Genomic DNA, 19864 nt, shown 5'->3' with positions numbered 1-19864 from the left:
ACCAACATACCGTACATGTAAGTTGACAACTATGGCTTATTTAATAAGCCAAGGAAAAAAAGCAATGATGTGTCACAACCCATGGCAACCAATCAACTTCCTTCAATTTATTGTCACATGAACAATGAAATATGATTAACTGATGGTTGTTATGGGTTAGTGCACCATATGCAGTGCTCTTTGCCTTATAAAATAGAGGTCTTAATCAGCATGAATTTAAAAGATAAGATAAAAACCATACTGACCTTTTTGGAGTAGTTAAGAGCCTTTTCCATCTCTGAGACAAGACAAGTGATGTCATCGCTTTCAATATTACCTGCCAATAGGTCAATGTGTGACATAAACAGATACAGTTTAATAGTTATATTAGTGCCTTAATTATAGCTAACTCATTGCTTTGTCTATAATGATGTTGATGACAATAATAACATGGTAAAAAGAGCGACAATTTGGCAATACAAGATCTACATCAACACATCCAAAGTGGATTAAGGACAATGATATGTAGGAAGACCAGATGATAATCAGGATGCCTGCTTATGAACTGCTTATGAGGCAATGGCAGGTTGGTGATGTCAAAGAGTGTGCACTGTGGAAAGAAGACTGTCAATACAATAAAATCACCAAATCTCATGGGGAAACTAGTTTGAAGGTCAATAGGTAATTCCATAAGACTTGCACACCAGTCTGTGCTTGGCACAGAGGTGAATTAAAGCTAACCTAAAGGCAAAAAAAACACCTGAGAAAATATTTAAAATTTCTGTATTTACATAGCTCAGTCAGACAGCACAGTCAGATAGATAACGCAGGTGAAGGAATACAGTGGAGTCCTTTGCCCCCCTAGCTGGACAAGGAAAGAGCAGCAGAAGACTGACGAGGGCATCTCTCTGCTCACTCTGTTTTCTCCCCATATCAGCTTGTTCCAGGCCAATACATTTGCATGCAGCATAACTGACTGGCTACCAGTGTCCCACTAAGAGTTCTGCTGCATAAGGAATTGCCTTTTAAATTTTAGCATAGTAATATTTTATTCAATCAATTAAGTTTAGCATATAAAAAGTAATTTTGCATTAAAAGTCGTAGAATTATGTCATGAGGTTTGTAGACTGCAGAGGCATATGATCAACATTTTACCACATTTTCACAATCTGTTGTTGTTGTTGTTTTTTAATCTGTAGATTCTTTCTGAAAGTTTACCTTTGTCAGCAAACCAGTGAAACCTTCCATTAGTGACATGAGCCAAATCTTGCAGAACACGGACTGTGTCACTCCTGTCACTGATGTGATCAGAGCTGTCATCATCAATACTGAACAAGCAGACATGAAGATGTAAATCACAGCCGGAGGCAGCTTCAGACAAGTACGCAGACACTACATGCTGCAGGGGAGAGGAAAGAGCATGTTAAATCAACTTCACATTACTGACAGCAGTTTGTTATAGCAAACTACTAAACATACTGCAATACATAGCTAAACCTTTCTGAGAAATGTGACATTGTACAGCTGGGGAGTGGAATCATTTTGTATACAGTATTTATTAAATGTATGTTGACCCTTTGTTCTTGTATAAGCTCCTAAATTGATTCATGAAAGATTTATGAGGGCTGCCATTGCAAGCCTTCTTCTGAAAATGCTAGATGCCTGACCGCGTCTGACTTCGGTATGTTCCATACAAAATCTCAGAACAAGCATGCTGTAAGTGAATGTTAGAAAAGCGTCAGAACTATTTATCTCTGTACTTGTTTAGGGTCAGTGACAGACAGAATTACAGTGCCTTGCAAAAGTATTCGGCCCTCTTGAACTTTTCAACCTTTTGCCACATTTCAGGCTTCAAACATAAAGATATAAAATTTTTATTTTTTGTGAAGAATCACCAACAAGTGGGACACAATTGTGAAGTGGAACGAAATCTATTGGATTTTTGAAACTTTTTTAATTAATAAATAAATGAAAAGTGGGGCGTGCAAAATTATTCGGCCCCCTTGCGTTAATACTTTGTAGAGCCACCTTTTGCTGCGATTACAGCTGCAAGTCGCTTGGGGTATGTCTCTATCAGTTTTGCACATCGAGAGACTGAAATTCTTGCCCATTCTTCCTTGCAAAACAGCTCGAGCTCAGTGAGGTTGGATGGAGAGCTTTTGTGAACAGCAGTTTTCAGCTCTTTCCACAGATTCTCGATTGGATTCAGGTCTGGACTTTGACTTGGCCATTCTAACACCTGGATACGTTTATTTGTGAACCATTCCTTTGCAGATTTTGCTGTATGTTTGGGATCATTGTCTTGTTGGAAGATAAATCTCCGTCCCAGTTTCAGGTCTTTTGCAGACTCCAACAGGTTTTCATCCAGAATGGCCCTGTATTTGGCTGCATCCATCTTCCCCTCAATTTTAACCATCTTCCCTGTCCCTGCTGAAGAAAAGCAGGCCCAAACCATGATGCTGCCACCACCATGTTTGACAGTGGGGATGGTGTGTTGAGGGTGATGGGCTGTGTTGCTTTTACGCCAAACATATCGTTTTGCATTGTGGGCAAAAAGTTTGATTTTGGTTTCATCTGACCAGAGCACCTTCTTCCACATGTTTGGGGTGTCTCCCAGGTGGCTTGTGGCAAACTTTAGATGAGACTTTTTATGGATATCTTTGAGAAATGGCTTTCTTCTTGCCACTCTTCCATAAAGGCCAGATTTGTGCAGTATACAACTGATTGTTGTCCTCAGCTGTAGTTCTCTGCAGTTCATCCAGAGTGATCATGGACCTCTTGGCTGCATCTCTGATCAGTCTTCTCCTTGTCTGAGCTGAAAGTTTAGAGGGACGGCCAGGTCTTGGTAGATTCGCAGTGGTCTGATACTCCTTCCATTTCAAAATGATCGCTTGCACAGTGCTCCTTGGGATGTTTAAAGCTTGGGAAATCTTTTTGTATCCAAATCCGGCTTTAAACTTCTCCACAACAGTATTATGGACCTGCCTGGTGTGTTCCTTGGTCTTCATGATGCTCTCTGCGCTTTCAACAGAACCCTGAGACTATCACAGTGCAGGTGCATTTATACAGAGACTTAATTACACACAGGTGGATTCTATTTATCACCATCAGTCATTTAGGACAACATTGGATCATTCAGAGATCCTCGCTGAACTTCTGGAGTGAGTTTGCTGCACTGAAAGTAAAGGGGCCGAATAATTTTGCACGCACCACTTTTCAGTTTTTTATTTGCTAAAAAAGTTTAAATTATCCAATAGATTTCGTTCCACTTCACAATTGTGTCCCACTTGTTGGTGATTCTTCACAAAAAATTTTAATTTTATATCTTTATGTTTGAAGCCTGAAATGTGGCAAAAGTTTGAAAAGTTCAAGGGGGACGAATACTTTCACAAGGCACTGTAAAGTCAAAGCATCAAAACCATAACCAGGAATCTAGAAATCTAGGAGGATTATCAATTGATGGCCTATTTTAGGAATTTTTATTTTATTTTAAAGAATCATACTTACCTAGGTGGATGCAGCTTCAGTCCAACTCTGCACCTGTCCCCTCACTAAGCCTGAAAAACAAGCGATCAAACATTGCTGATTGCTCGGTTCTCAGAGCTCCATGAGCAGAGAGCCGGATGACTGCCAGGTGCCGGTCCAGGGTACTTTCCCCAGCCTGTACCGGTTCTGTGACATCAGCAGACAGCGGGCTTCTGCCTGCTGTCTGCAAAAGTGGGTCACAACCATAAGAGAAGTACAGTCAAACAAGCTGTGGCTGTACGTACTTTTTGTTTAATTTCTCATGTTTTTAGATTGTAAGCTCTAATGAGCAGGGCCCTCTGATTCCTCTTGAACCAAATTGTAATGTACCTGTAACTGTAATGTCTGCCTTTATTCTGTTAAGCGCTGCACAAACTGTTGGCGCTATATAAAACCTGTATAATAATAATTAATGACAGTGTCCCTTTAAAGTTGACTTTCTATGGAAACTGGAACATCTGCTTTTATGCCAGCTCTCTGCCCCCCTACCCCCCCCCCCCTCCAAAAATAGAAAAAGAACTGTTTCTCCACACAAAATAAAAATACTTACTTCAGCCCTGGTTCTATTGCTTCCAGGAGGCTGAGCTGGGTGCCTGAAACCCCACAAGAATGTACTTCAGACTATTTAAGGAGTACATTATTGAGGGATGGCAGGCATGACTCCCAGAAGTGAAAGAAGGGGCCATGGTAAATACATTTTAAAAAAATTAGGGGGGGCACAGTCTCTTAAGCAATGGCTTTTAAAGCCATTAGTGCTAAGGAAAGAAGGGACAGGGGCTGGCAAATAACCAGACCTTCCAGTTTTCAGTCCGTTTTAAAGTATCAATGGTCTCCAATAGGAAATCTTGATAATTGATTAATGAAAATTGTAACATAAAGAAAGCTGGGTGTTTGTGAGTATTGCACGATCAGCTGTAGATACACGCTCTGCAAGCATTACCTGCTCATTTAGGTCTAGGGGCGTAGAAAAGATGCACAGTCCTTATAATGAAAGTATGGGAACACCTCATGGCTCCCAGTTGGAGACTGCTCAACCCCAAGAGAGACAGGAGGTCTCTAGGAGTCAGAGGCTACAGGTGGCAGCCATAGCACGTGTGTGTCTGCAAGGGGCGGTAAACAACCTGAGGACTAAGGCCAGAGCGGAGCTGTGGGTGCTAAAGTAAAGCCATCCACACTGAAGAATCCTGTGGTCTGTGTGACCAGCATTAAGAGCCAAAGTACTGCTAGGTGGGCTAGCATTTTCTGTTTATGCGTATTTGCTGGAGAAGAACCCTTGCATTGGAAACCCTATATGTTTTGGACTTTTCATTTGCCTTTTTTAATTTCAGTGTTTTTATTGACTTTTTTCATGATGAACAAACAAAAGATAGTAAAAAAAAAGCGTCTGTCATACATTCGGACATTGTCAAGAAAATTATATAGATACATTCTTATGTAACAACTCTGTAATAATCAGGAAAGAACCAAATCAAGACTATGAAATGCTAGGTCTTAAGCAAAGGGTGTCACCCCACACTCCCCGCCACCCCATATGGGAGCAAACTGTGACAAGGGCAGGATACCATCGCCCAGCCTCAGGTTAAATTGTTTAACATCATAAATTCGGTCCTAGTTTCCATTGTTGAGGGCTTCATGACAATGGTTCATGACAAAAGTCAGGCAAGTTCCAAAATCAGTAAAAATGAAGCTAACAAAGAGGTGATGTCAGGTCATTATGACAGAACTCACTAACTCTTTAAAGCAGTGGTCATCAACCCTGTCCTCAGGGCCCACTAACAGGCCAGGTTTTATGTATTACTTTGAGTAGATGCAGACTAGAATACTGCAATCACTGAGCAGCAAATGATATCACCTGTGATGTATTTCAGTTATCTTACAAACCTGGCCTGTTAGTGGGCCCTGAGGACAGGGTTGACGACCACTACTTTAAAGAATCTAACACATGTAGCAAAGAACAGAACCAAGAAGATGAACACTCTTATTAGTCTTAAATCACAGTTAACGACACCTATCACCCTCTATAATACAAACGAAAGTCTCACAACTGACCCTTGAGAGAGAATTTCTCGGCATTGTGAAAAAAGAGGGAAAGAGGAAAAGGATAGAGACAGAAGAAGGAGAAAGGGAGAGGGGAGGGGAAAAGAAGGGGTTGTTTATTTTATGATCTTTGGCACAAGAGGAGAACTAGGTGAAGATGTAGAAAAATTAGGGGAAGAGGAGCTTGGTGTCTACACTATATCTATGGTCACGATAAAGGTACATGAATTTATGAAGCCCGGGGCTCCCACGTTCGTTCAAATGGAGTACTTCGGTCATTGACAATACAAACAATTCTTTTGTGAATAATAATCCATGATATTTTGTGTTTAAATAGACTGTAAGAAACTAGGGGTGTCTTCCATGCTCCTACAATAGTGATCTTAGCTGCCAGCAGCATAAAGTAAATCAGACGTTTCAACAAACGCGGCCACTCATTGGGTATAACATTGAGCAAGGCCAAGCTTGGTTGCTGATCAACAGAGAGCCCTGTCACCTTGCGAAGCATCGAGAATACCCTGTTCCAGAATGCCCTAATTTTAGGGCACTCCAGGGCATGGCCTAGTGCATGGAGCTGTAAGACATACATTGCGGCAGCTCCCAGTCCTGATGGCTCTCATGGGGTTCTAGCTCCTCCATTACCATTCTTATCCTCACCAAATCGCACCGATAGGCAAGGGGAAGCCAAAGGATCAATCTAAACCTGCCCGTGACTGCACACAGGGCGACCTAGGGAAAATTCTCACCCGAGCGTCTGCAGCCTATATGAACCAGGGGAAATCCAAGATGGCACCGGAGTTTCCATCCCCCTGGCCCGCTCTGAGCCAGCAGACACCCTGCAGGTACGTTCCAAGGGCTGCTCTGCCTCCCTTGCAGACCGCACAGCCCCCACAGCCTCTCACAAGCCTCACTGTGCTCCGGTGTTGCCTGGGATATGGAGTTGCAGATGCGATTCCTGCATGCATACATGCGCTCCCTGCCTACAAAAACTTTGAACATTATGTCCCCCACATAGAGAAAACGTATAGGCATGGAAGACATAGAGAACACTACTGATGGCATTTGCAATACTTTACAGTCTCACAAGGTGACCCTGAATTACCACACTATTTTGCTGCAGCAGCTCATGTATCAACAGGATGACATCGAGAACCGTAACAGATGGAACAATATCAGAATCTGTGGCATCCCTGAAACGGTGGCGCACAAGGACCTGGCAGGGGCAGTCACTGCCATTTTTAATCAGCTACACCAGCAGCCTAAATATGCTCCTATTGAATTGGACAGAGTTCACAGGACTTCAGGCCTGAGGAACCCTGATTCTTCCTTTGTCCACAATACACTATTCAGGGTCCATTTCTACAAGGTCAAGGAGGAAATTTTGCGGGCCGCCAGCACACAAGATCCCATGCATGCTAGACAAGGCTATGTTAAAGAGGAAGTAAAGGCAAAACATTTTTTTTTAAAAAGCACACCCTGTAAGGCAAAGGCATAATGAGCTAGTATGCATAGCATACTAGCTCATTATGAATAACTTACCTGAGAAGGAAGCCCCCTCCGTCTTCCTCTTTGCCGCTGCCATGTATCCCGGAGCGACTTCTGGGTCTTGCTGCTCCGGCGCTGTGATGACGTCACTCCCGCGCATGCACACGGGAGCCGACACTCGCGGCATAGTGCCGCGATCTGCGGCCTGCCCAGTGCGCCTGTGCGCCGCTGTCTATGGCGCATGCGCCGTAGACAGCGGTGGCTGTCTTCGGGTAAATATCTCCTAAACCGTATAGGTTTAGGAGATATTTCTTGGACCTACAGGTAAGCCTTAATCTAGGCTTACCTGTAGGTCAAAGTTGGTTGTAAGGGTTTACAACCATTTTAAGCAACAAGGGTGTGGACACAACAACTGCAATGCCAGACATGGGATACGGGACATTGGTCCCTGCAAAGATTGTTTTCCTCCAGTTGGAAGGACCAGATAAGGGTGCAGGCATAGCAGATGTGTTGTCCACAGCCCAACCATAAAATGTCAAGAGTCAAGGTGACAATGTAACAAATGTTGACTTGCAGAGGCTCATTGTTCAGTTAGAGGGGATGAGTGGGAGACATGTGTCCAGTGAGGTGGAGGCCCCTTTAAATGTTTGGGCCTCTCAAGCTCTCGGTAAGATCAGTATCAAAATTACTCTACGTAAAGATATGCAGTAGAACAAAAACACAGTCCCATCACCAAACAAAGAATTAAAAACAATGTCACTGTTGAAAAGTCCGGACGTCAATTACTATGTGTGATACACAAACCAGCACGGAATCCACTGCATTTCAATAATAATGCTGAATAAGCTTAATTCTTTGCTTGGTGATGAGACCGTGTGTTTGTTATACTGCGTATCATTACGTAGAGTAATTTTGATACTGAATTTACTCTTCATTTGACAATTTTTTGATATAATTAATCTAATAAATACATGCTTAGCTAGTTTGCCATTTCTGAACCACTTTGTTAGCCCACCTGGGGGCTGTACCCTCAGTCATGTGATAACTTTTTCGTATATAACTTTTACTTCTTACTACTCTGTCAGTCTAACAACTCATTATCACTTTTCACTTACAAGGTCTTGATCTGGGAGACCACTAGTAAATAAATATATTCCCTGGGATTCTTCATCTTCGTTGTCATTGATGTTAAATTCAATAGCTCTTTTAATGGCACCCACAACATTTCTCCCACCCTCACACTGGAGGTTCAGGATCCACCTGGAAAACAAAAAGAATTTAGAATTTTTCTATTCGCAGCACTACAAATGAAGGGAAGATGTTTCTACATCAGTCATGTCACATACACACGACCGGATTTTCCGGCAGAAAAGGTCCGATGGAATCATTCCGTCAGATATTCTAATCGTGTGTGAGATATTCTGATCGTTTTTCTTCAAAAAAATTCAGACGGACCTAGAAATAGAACATGATTTAAATCTTTCTGACGGAATCAATTTCTATTGGGAAAACCGTTCGTCTGTATGCTGGTCCGACGGACCAAATATCACGCAAGGGTAGCTATTGGCTACTGGCTATTGAACTTCATTTTCTAGTCATGTTGTAAGTCATCATGTTCAAAACGAACAGACTTTCGTCCGTTCGTGTGTGGGCAAGTCCGTTCGGTCGGAACTCCGTCGGAACTCCGCCGGGAAGACCGTCTGACCTTTTCTGCCGGAAAGTCTGGTGGTGTGTATGCGGCATCAGTCTTGGGAAGGCAGCTTTCTATGTCTAGCCTAAAGGTGACCATAGACAGTATAATAACGATCTCACAATCCAGCTACTTTTAGCAAAATCTGTGAGTCACAAGACATCACTGGACAAGTTTCAGCTAAAGTTGCTACTGTAGAAGTTGAAAATCCTTGTCTGTTTCCTTCTACTCTTTCCAGGTAAGTCAACACTAAAAACATGTCTGCAGTGTACCTCTTATGCCCCTTACACACGACCAGACTTTTCAACATCAAAAGTCAGACGGAATGATTCCGGCAGACTATTCGAACGTGTGTGGGCTGCAGCGGACTTTTGATTTGCAAAAGTCTGACAGACTTTAGAAATGGAACATGTTTCAAATTTTTCCGACAGAACTCTGCCGGACCCAGAAATCCGCTCGTGTGTGTGCTAGTCTGACGGACTAAAACCGACGCTAGGGCAGCTATTGGCTACTGGCTATGAACTTCCTTATTCTAGTCCAGTCATACGTCATCACGTTCGAATCTGTCGGACTTTGGTGTGATTGTGTGTGGCCAAGTCCGTTCATTCGGAAAGTCCGTCAGAACTCTGTCAGAACTCCGTCAGAACTCCGTCGAAAGTCTGCCGGACTTAAGTCTGGTCGTGTGTACGCGGCATTACACTCTCTTCATGGGCTAAGCATGAATGGCTGCACAGTATGACTATTAAAGTTTAGGGACTGGGCAACCAACATTAATACCCTAGGGAGATCAGATCAGGCCTTTATAGTTTATCACAACCTTTGACAACAATGGAAGCATGAAATAAGCAAATGAAAATACTAATTCCAGGGGAAGGACTAAACTTGCAAAAGAAGGAATCTGGAGCAGCTGTGCATATTAACCAATAAGCTTCTATCTTCAGCTTGTTCAGTTAAGCATTAAAAACTAAAGCTAAAGGTTGTCAAGTACCACAGCTTCAGATTCTGACTGTTCCAGTCTTACTAAATTCCCCCACAATATATTTTTTTCTCGACTACACAATGTCCTATTAGCTATAGTGACAATGCTAGAAATTAAGGATAGCAGGGCTGAATGATAGATGTCACTCAATTCCCACACCCATGCTAAACAGCTTGGATAGAGGAATTTTTCCTGATGGTTGTATTCAGACAGCTGCAGTAATATTGTTTACAGTAGACTATGATCTCCTATTAAAAAATATATGTGCTGCAGCACTTAATTGTAAATGCATCTGACTTACAGCTTTCTCTTAGCCCCCCTGTATAGTCCCACAAATACTTTATCTGTTTTTCCTGCAAGTGAAATACACCTAATGCAGCTTCCTATGAGGTGTGGCAACTATGCTGCACTACTCTTGAATTCAAAGCATAGTTGCCACTCTCATGTAGGCTATGTCTGCTTGCAATATAGTGAGAATTAAAAAAAATGGTGCAGGGGACATGGCTATCAGCATTAACATTGCTGACTCTCAAGCCTGTAGCTTTTCAATCAGAACCTGGCCACAACTAGTCCTGTCCACTGCTTTGTGGATTGACCACACTGTCTCTGTTGCAGAAACTCGCCCACTGTGAGCTGCAGTGTATGAGAGGGGGAGCGTGTGAGCCACAGATGAAAAAGGATTTGGCTCACTCAGGCCGCGTACACACGGGCGGACTGTTCGCCCAACTTAGTTTGTCAAACAATCCGACAAACAGTCCCCTCAAAATTTGTATGAGCGGACTTGACCACACACGATGAACGAACAGTCCGCTGAAACCGTGCGTGATGACGTGAACGGCACGTACGACGGGACGAAAAATTCGACGTCCAATACACTGCAATGCAACCTTCGCCGTGTAAATCCTTTCTGAGCATGCGCAAAACTTAGTTTGTCGAACAAGCCTACACACGAGCGGACTGTCCGCTCAAACCAAGTTTCAGCGGACTGTCTTACGGGAATTCCGAAAAACTTTGTTCGTCAGACTGTCCGCTGAAACTGTCCGCTGAAGCCCACACACGAGCGGACTGTCCGCTGAAACACTGTTCAGCGGACAAAGTTGGGCGAACAGTCCGCCCGTGTGTACGCGGCCTCAGGGAAGTTAAAAGAAGTATTTTGTTTACTTTATGTATCACATAGTGACTGTATTTGGTACTTGTTTAGAGTGTCATACAGAAGCCTTTAGCTTGACTTTAATAACTACTATTACTATTGCGCTGAAAGTTGTGGTAATATGTTAGTATATTATTGCTCCAAGAGGTGTGGAAAATAGTGATGGCATATACAAATGTGAGCTGTGTGCTTCAGCTCCGGAGCTGATTTTATCCCTCTTCTCCGTTTTGCATTGTCAACCTCAGACTATTTATGCTTTAAGCAGAACTATACCTAGAAAGACAATACTTAGCCAGGATGCACTCTTACTTACAGTCAGCATGTCACACCATGCAAAATGGTCTTGTAGTATGTTTATTATGCCTCTATCTCCTGTCCCCTTTTTATGCATATGCGCAATTCTCCTCACATTCTCAAGCAAATCAGATGCCATTTGGGCCTTCATACTGGCAAGATGACACTCCCTTTAGCAACTATACATCTGGCAGGTTGCATGTTTTTTTAGGACAATTAAAAAGGCATATAGACAACAAAGTGTAAAAATAGAAGGTATCATTTGCTTGGTACAGCAGTGCTGTGTATGACAGCCATGCAGTTGTCTCATTTTCCACTAGATGGCACCCCAGTCTACAGGGAAAGCCTACAGCCATTTTCCCTTTTACCATAGGCCAGAGTTTATACTAGCATCCCCCTTGGGGTCTAACTAGGGGTTGCTGTCTATTAGTTAGGGACACTGCTGGTACTGTGCAACATATTTTTTATGAGTTCATCCCACCCTCCAGGTTGCTGGGCACCCTTCCTGCCAGTCATCCATGTTGCAAAAGTATAATGTCAGGGGGTATAACATAGAGTGCTCAGTCATTGGAAGACTAGTCTGAAGCCAGAAGAGCTGCAGCCTGCACTGCAATTTGTACACTTATACTTTGGGGGAAGCCACGGACTTATTCCTGGACTGGGAGGTAAAATTGGGGTATAGTCTTTGCTTGGAGATCCATTGCCTATTTCTCTAAGCTAAAGGGTATAGTCTTGCTCAACTGATCCCCACTCTTTAAGGATTACTTTGTAACTGTGTTTCCTTTATTGTTACCAAGCTGTTGTGCCACCACCTGAAGAGTGAATACATGTCCCGAACTCTGAATCAATACATTTTTCAACAAAGCATCACAAAATATATGCATCAGCCTGGACATTATGCAATCCTAACCAATGGGAACTGCCCCTGGAATTTTCCTGTGCACTTTTGGGGATGTGTGGTCCCTAGCTGTAGACACAGGGTTGCATAAGCCATGGGATTTTGGTCAAGCCAGGCTGGGTGCCTTTAGGGACATCTAGAGGAGAAAGAGCCAGTAAGGGACATACAGGAGCAGAACCTTGAAGGTCTTATCTTAAAGATTTGCGTGACCCATTAGGGCACCACCCATTGCCTGGCTCAAAAGGATTAAAAATGCATATGTGCTACGACTGGCCAATTATGTAACAGCACATTATTAGGAAGATTAGGAGAAGGGGGCCAAGGCAGGCAAGTAGTGTGCTGGAACGTCTACAAGGACAAGGAAGATTTTCTTACACAGCAAATTATTTATAATTATTATTTTTTACAGCAAGCCAGTTTCTAGTAGCTATAGTTCTGCTTTAACAGAGAGGAACCAATGTAAAGATAACTATGCAATGGGGTCATAATATTGACAAATTCATATAGCTATAATGTACCGGCAAACAGCTTGAGAACAACTGACTATTTTTCAGTGTTTCTAATAAATAAGTCAGCTTTTGCACAAATGAACTTACTTCCAAGCACTTTGCAGATTTTCTGAAGTTGCGGGAACCATTCCTGGCTTCCAAAATTGGATATAATTTCCAAATCTGAAAATCAAATATATTATACTTAAAACGTGCATACTGTTGTCTAACATTTAGTTAGTTGGCCACACCCACCATTATATTTATGTCATTTCATCCTTTCAACTGAAAAAAAACAACAGAAAGGATCAAGACAACCTACCAACACATTAGATAATTTCATGGTGTATACAGAAATTCTCTACAGTAGATCAAAATTTGCCATGTGTGTGGATGAAAGTATGTGTTAAGTATGCGCTGGTAATACACGTGGCAATTTCCAGGCAATTTGAACCATTTTCAACCAAGTTTCATTAAATCTGAACTTCAGGCAAACATATAACATACATATAGAGAGCTGTTTAAACTGTCAAATATCTGTATTTTTGGCCAATTGGGCCCTTTGATTTACACAGCTCTGGCATATAGGGCAGACAACCTGATTTTTCTTTCGCTCATCCCCCACCGTGTGACTGGACAGTGAAAAGAAACACAGCACACTGATGAACTTGTTTCTCTGTCACTCTGCTCTATCCCCTATCTGCATGTTTTTGCATGCACTGCAGTACAACTGATTGGCTTTTCGTTCTGCTTTTCACTTTCCCAGTCTGATTGTACCGAACATTTGTAAGAGGCTGATACCAGGTCAAAATTACTACAAATTTAAGGTACTTTAAACTGCATTACAAAATACACCTAATGATGTATAAATACAGTATATACAAAGCTGCAATAATTTGTGCATTTTACATCTGCCTGGAGCTCAGCTCTAAAACAAGCAAACAGATCAATGCAAGCTACTACAAACAATTTCTAACAAAACTATGAAAAAGTCTGTAGAGTTGGTGGTGGGTGGCCCTGTTTTATTTGATCAGTTTTGTGAATATTTTATGTGGTTCAAAATTGCCTATACATTATATATATATGACCAGTATAAAGCTGGCCCTACTCAATGCAATTTTCAGTGAATTTCAACACTTTTCCATCCCCAGAAAATTACAAATATAATTGCAAGTAATTTCCATTAATTAAGCAGTGCTCCGTCCACTAATCAAGAAAAGGAAATCCAAAGCCGATTAGCTAGGTATTGAAAGACAAATGTCTCTGAGAAAAGTGGGCACTGAGACATCACCCCATCACTGAATATGCCTGGACCTGCCAGCTGACAAGCAGAAGTGTTGCAATCTCAGTTTAATATCGTTGACTTCTGAGAAAAGTGACAGATCAGTCCAGATCAATCACAGATCATAATTTTGATGAGAACAGCGTCATTAAAAAACAAAACAAAAAAACAACCATAATTAAACTAACAACTAAATCTTATTGAATTAATCCTTATATATTTATTGATATCCCCCAATGCATGATTTATGGTTAATTTTAATCAACACATGTGGTAACTTACGATATAATGTTAAATAACTCTTTGTTTCCCATTTGTTCCTCCAGTAAAAGTCTCAGAGAATGTTGGATATGTATAATATGCATAGCATTCTCAACTGACGTGTCCACAAGCAAAATAACCCTGTAGAAAAATAGAGGATTGTGAAAGCTATGAGATATGCATGAGATAATATTATGGAATCCATTAAACTACTAGGCAGGCAAAGCAGACATGCCACTGTGAAACAACCTCGCACACTGATCCTTCAACATGCTTCTCTATGGATGACACCACTCTCATCAGAATCTTCAGAACGTAAAAGTTTTTTTTAGTTAATACAGGTTTATTTAAACCCCTAGTGAAAAACTTTTGCTAAGAGTTAATGCCCAACTCTCTGAAACCCACACTACAAGGGTTAATTGCTCATTTTGGTCTAGGGGACATAGAGTCCGCTGGACAATCCGCCTGTGTGTGGGCTCCGGCGGACTTTTTCTTTCCAAAAGTCCGGCGGACTTAGAAAGAAGTTTTGACTCAAAATTGTCCGCCGGACTCGGCAGTCTGGCAGACAATCCGGCCGTCTGTGTGCTAGTCCCCCGGACTTTTGAAAATGACGGGGATGGCGAGATTGACATGACTGGTCCCCACAATGTCTTCTTATGAGCGTACACACGATCAGACTATCTGGCAGATTTGGTCCGGCAGACCAGAGTCCACTGGACAATCCGCCTGTGTGTGGGCTTCGGCTGACTTTTTCTTTCCAAAAGTCCGGCAGACTTAGAAAGAAGTTTCTAAGTCCAGTCTGGCAGTCTGGCGGACAATCTGGCCATCTGTGTGCTAGTCCCCCGGACTTTTGAAATTGACAGGGACGGCGAGATTGACACCTCGCTGTCCCCGTCACCTGGTATGAACTTAAAGGGGAAGCCCTACGCCAAAAAAACGACGTGGGGGTCCCCCCAAGTCCATATCAAACCCTTATCCGAGCACGCAGCCCGGCCGGTCAGGATAAGGGTTTGCGGCCCCCCTACCCCAAAGCACCCTGTCCCCATGTTGATGAGGACAAGGGCCTCTTCCCGACAACCCTGGCCATTGGTTGTCAGGGTCTGCGGGCGGGGGGCTTTTCAGAACACGGGAGTATGAGGTACATTGTACCCCATACTCATTCACATAAGGTGGGGGGCCGGTATCTGGGAGCCCCCCTTATTAAAGGGGGCTCCCGGATTCTGATAAGCCCCGGCCCCCGACAACCAACGGCCAGGGTTGTTGGGAAGAGGCCCTTGTCCTCATCAACACGGGGACAAGGCGATTTGGGGTGGGGGGGCCGCAGGGCCCCCCTTCCCCAAAACACCCCCCCATGTTGAGGGCACGTTGCCTGGTACAGCTCAGGAGGGGGGGGGCGCTCGCTCGTCCCCACCCCCTTTCCTGACCGGCCAGGCTACATGCTCAGATAAGGGTCCGATATGGACTTTTGGGGGACCCCCACGCTGTTTTTTTAGCGTAGGGCTTCCCCTTTAAGTCCATACCAGGTGACAGGGCTAGCGAGGTGTCAATCTCGCCAATGGAGGCGGCGACATTAACTTCCTTCGCTAGTCCCAGCTACCTGGAGCCACGTTCAAAATGAACAGACTTTTCTCCGTGTGTGGGCAAGTCCATTCATTTCAAAAGTCCGGCAGAAAAGTATGGTCGTGTATGGGCAGGTCCTCATGGAAAAGTTTGGCGGACCTCTGCTACAAAGTCCGTACTAAGTCCGATCTTGTGTACGCGGAATTAGATGTAAGGTCTTGACAGCATCCAGACAGCATGCAGGGTTCATAGAACTGAACTGGACATGAAGGCGCCAAGTGACAGTGAGACTCCGGAGCGCAGGGGAGTGGAGGATCAGCTAAGTTGAATAGCTGACTTTCTCCTTCGGATGAAATAAGAAGTTATGCCTCTGTTGAAGACATTTATGTCGAAACGCGTCGGGCTAGCTGTTGGCACCCCACATTGCTTTTATTTCTATTTTTTATTCAGTCTTTATGTGATCACCAAGTCATAATTTTTTACTTTATTATTTGACTTTTAAATAAATTTGCCGGTTATGACCGTCTGACCCGCACCATGTGGAGCTTTCTTTTTCTTTTTCTGGCTTAAAACCTACACCATCTTCTACCCCATATTCGGGGTTACCTGTGCTGATCGAGTCACGTCTGAGCTGGACAAGAAACTACCCTGACGTTCCATCCGTGAGATACACCGTATGGTCTACAGCTGTTTGGAGTTTCCTTACCATTCTGACGGACCTTCACCAATCCATCCTTTGGTCCTAGGTTGGGACCCCAAGCCTTCCAGACTCAACCGTCATAAGACCGTGTGAGTCCAACACAGTTGGTAAGAGTATTTACCTATTTTTCTAATGTCTGCAGACAAGGCGATTTACTTGGGTACATCTGACTAGCAAGACCCCTATCTCTCTTGAAGCGGTCTAACCATCTCTGCACCAGTCACATCACGAAGGTTTTCACCCATTTCAATTGGACCTTTCTCACATGATCATGGACTTTTCTATGTGACCACTTTCTCTATATATACATTTGTTTGTTTATGTGTGTGTTTATCACACTCACTACTGTAGAAGCGCTACACTATTTTTACCCGAAATAAGAAGTTAACCCTTGCAATATGGAGTAAACCCCACTCCAAAAGATAACTTTAAAGTTTCCCAGCTTTGGGCTTTAAAAGTTCCATGTGATTCAGGATACAGCTCATCAAGTTATTTACTACTTACAGCAGATCCAGTATTTCTTTTTCATATTGGTGGCAGGCAGCTCAAGTACAACAGTGTCTACTCTGCCTTAATGTAACATAAATGTGAAATGAAGCATCACACCACTGCTGAAAGGTCCAGATACAACTTTATTCCAATTAGGCCCCTTTCACACCAGTGAACGGATCGGTTCTGCCTGTCCGTTTTCAGACGGACCCGATCGGACCACCCATTGTTTTCTATGGGGTGGCGGATATCAGTGGACATGTATTTGCTGTCACCCAATGGCATCTGTCTGGACCTGGCCTGCTGAAAACAGACAGATGGGGATGCATTTGCCATTTGTCCGGTGGATAGGAACGGATCGACCACCCCATAGAGAACAGCGGGCTGTGTCCTTGTCTGCACTGCATAGCGGAGCTGACACAGACCTGCCATCTGCCTGCTCAGTGGGGATCAGCGGAGAGATCTCCCTCTGAGCAGGTTGATCCACTTGGACAGATTCTGCCCCATGTGAAAGTGGCCTAAGAGTCAGGGGGACAATTGAAAGAGTCTCCAATGGGTTTCAGGGATCCAAAAACACCCCCTTCATCAGGGCTGGAAAAAAACATAAGAACATCTCCAAATCAATAAAATATTGATCCTTTTAAGTAAGCTTATATTGGATTAACAAAAAAGGCCTAGTTAGACTTACCGGTGGCAGTATTTCTAAGAGCCTTTCAGGACAACCTTGGAGAGAGAGCGCAGCTCCGCCATTTTCCAGGAAACACATGCAGCCTTTAAATCCCTCCTCTTCCACCATGGCCTCAGTTATTGTGGTCTCCAACATACTAGAAAACAAAGCACAGAAAACCACAACAACCATGATAGACACTTAAACCACTTCTAAGATATAATGGGAGGGAAATAGCGGTTGTCCTGAAAGGCTCTTAGAAATACCGTCACCAGTAAGTCTAACTAGGCCTTTCTCCAATTGCCTTTCAGGACAACTGCCTGAAGTACCTTCCTGCCGAAGGCTTGATCTGCGGCTGACAGTAAGTAAATTCCTTAGTGATTGATAAAAAGTGAAGCAGGCATCTCCTTACATCCAAAGTGTGGAAGGCTTCTTCTCCTGTATTGGCAGGAGCTAAGGAGAAAGTGTACAAAACTATTTCCTGTGAGCGATGAAAATTTGAAGAAACTTTGGGCAGGAAAGCTGGGTCTGTCCGAAGAACCACTCAGTCTGGAAAAACGTTAAGAAATTGTTCCGTGACTGCCAGGGACTGAAGCTTGCTGACTCTTCTTGCCGAGGTAATGGCCACTAAGAAGATTGTTTTCAAAACTAATTTTTTTAAGAATGCTTTCGTGAGACCCTGTAAAACAACAGATAAGTCCCAGCTAGGAAAATTTTTGAGGGCCACTGGCCTATTTTGTGCTAGTGCCCTAAAGAATCTCGAAATTAAGACTTCTCTGGATAGAGTTTTTTCAAAATAAACTGAAAGAGTTGCCACCTGGGTTTTTAGGGTGCTGGCTGCCAGTCCCTTTTCCATTCCATCATGGAGAAATTCAAGGACTGATACAACACTTTTTACCTGAAAGCTTTTAGAGGTACAATAGGAATTAAACTTCTTCCAGACCTTCAGGTATGTGGCCTGAGTTACCTCCTTTCTACTGGAAAGTAGGGTTTTTACTAGTTTATCAGATAAAACCTTGGATTTTAGGAGATCTTCCTCAGAAGCCAAGTGGTTAGCTGTAACCGGTCTGCTTCCGGATGAATCACAGAGCCCTGTGTTAGAAGGTCCTTCCTTAGCGGTAGCCTCCACGGAGGTTCTGTGGCCAAATGTAGCAGTGATGCGAACCAAGGTCTTTTTGGCCAAAATGGAGTGACCAGAATCATGTTGGTTCTTTCTTCTCTGAATTTCATTAAGACCATTGGTATCAGATGGAAGGGGGGAAAGGCATAGCACAGTTGGTTATGCCATGGATGTGCAAGAGTATCTATGCCTATGGCCTGGTCTTCTCAGTGAAAAGAAGTTCTGAACCTTTGAGTTCTGTTGGCTGGGGAACAGATCTACTTGGGGTTGATCCCATGTTCTGCAGATCATTAAGAAGACTTCTTGATTCAGGCTCCACTCTTCTTCCACCACCCTCCTCCTGCTGAGTAGGTCTTCTAGCAGATTCTGAGAACCCTTTAGGTGAATTGCCGACAGAGAGGCCACATTCTGTTCTGCCCAGGAAAGTAGTTCCATAAGTCCTCTGCTCCTGGTTCCTCCCTGCTTGAGCACATATGCTACAGCAGTCATATTGTCCGAAAGGACCTGAACGTGATGTCCCTTCACTGCTTGTTGAAACACTAGGAGACCGAGAAAGATGGCTTTTAGTTCCCCCCAGTTTGACAATCTTTGGGCTTCTGTATTGGACCAAATCCCCTGAGACCATAGACCATCCAGGTGGGCTCCCCAGCCCCAGGAACTTGAGTCTGTTGTTAGACATTTGTCTAGTGGAAAGACCCAAAAAAGGCCTTTCGTCAGGTTCCCTCCACCACCAGAGTGCTCGTTTTACCTTTGAGGTAAGTCTGATCTGCTTTTCCAGTGAAACCTGATGCGACCATGTCTGTAGGATGTTCAACTGGAGTGGTCTGGAATGAAATCTAACCCACTGTACGCCTGCGATTAAAGCCGTCAGAAGTCCTAACACTGCCATGGCAAATCGGACTGAGATTGAGACATTCGTCTGAATTTGTTATACTGCAGAAAAGATCTTCTGCAACTTCACCTGTTGTAAAAAAAACTTTTTGGAGCACTGGGTTTATGGTATAACCCAGAAACATAATTTCCTGTCTTGGTTCCAGATTCAATTTCTCCAGGTTGAGGAGCCACCCTAGGTTCTTGAGGTGAGCCTGTGATACCTGGAGATTTGTTACCACTTGTTCCTTGGAGTCCACAAAAAACAACAGGTCGTCCAGATATGGAATGACGAAAATCCCTCTTAACTTCAGAGGCCCAGGGCTTCCGCCATTAATTTTGTGAAAATCCTGGGGGAAGATGAGAGTCCGAAAAGCAGAGCTTTGAACT

The 19864-nt window shown here is 43.4% G+C and overlaps 1 protein-coding gene across 1 annotated transcript in view; it reads right to left on the bottom strand.

The window, feature by feature from the left end:
- The window catches only part of VWA3A (von Willebrand factor A domain containing 3A), a 124408-nt gene that overhangs the window by 36041 nt on the left and 68503 nt on the right, over positions 1-19864 (bottom strand). The window contains exons 17-21 of the mRNA XM_077448997.1: positions 14090-14209; positions 12634-12708; positions 8142-8286; positions 1198-1378; positions 246-316 (exon numbers count right to left, since the gene is read on the bottom strand). Coding sequence (XP_077305123.1) covers positions 246-316; positions 1198-1378; positions 8142-8286; positions 12634-12708; positions 14090-14209 — 592 coding nt within the window. The remainder of the gene's footprint in view (positions 1-245; positions 317-1197; positions 1379-8141; positions 8287-12633; positions 12709-14089; positions 14210-19864) is intronic.

This window comes from Lithobates pipiens, unplaced genomic scaffold (genome assembly GCF_037356315.1).
Source record: "Lithobates pipiens isolate NorthernLeopardFrog02 unplaced genomic scaffold, aLitPip1_a1.2 Scaffold_22, whole genome shotgun sequence".
Lineage (NCBI taxonomy): Eukaryota > Metazoa > Chordata > Amphibia > Anura > Ranidae > Lithobates > Lithobates pipiens.
Note: the sequence above shows the minus strand (reverse complement) of the source record. Positions and strands in the feature narration are given on the sequence as shown.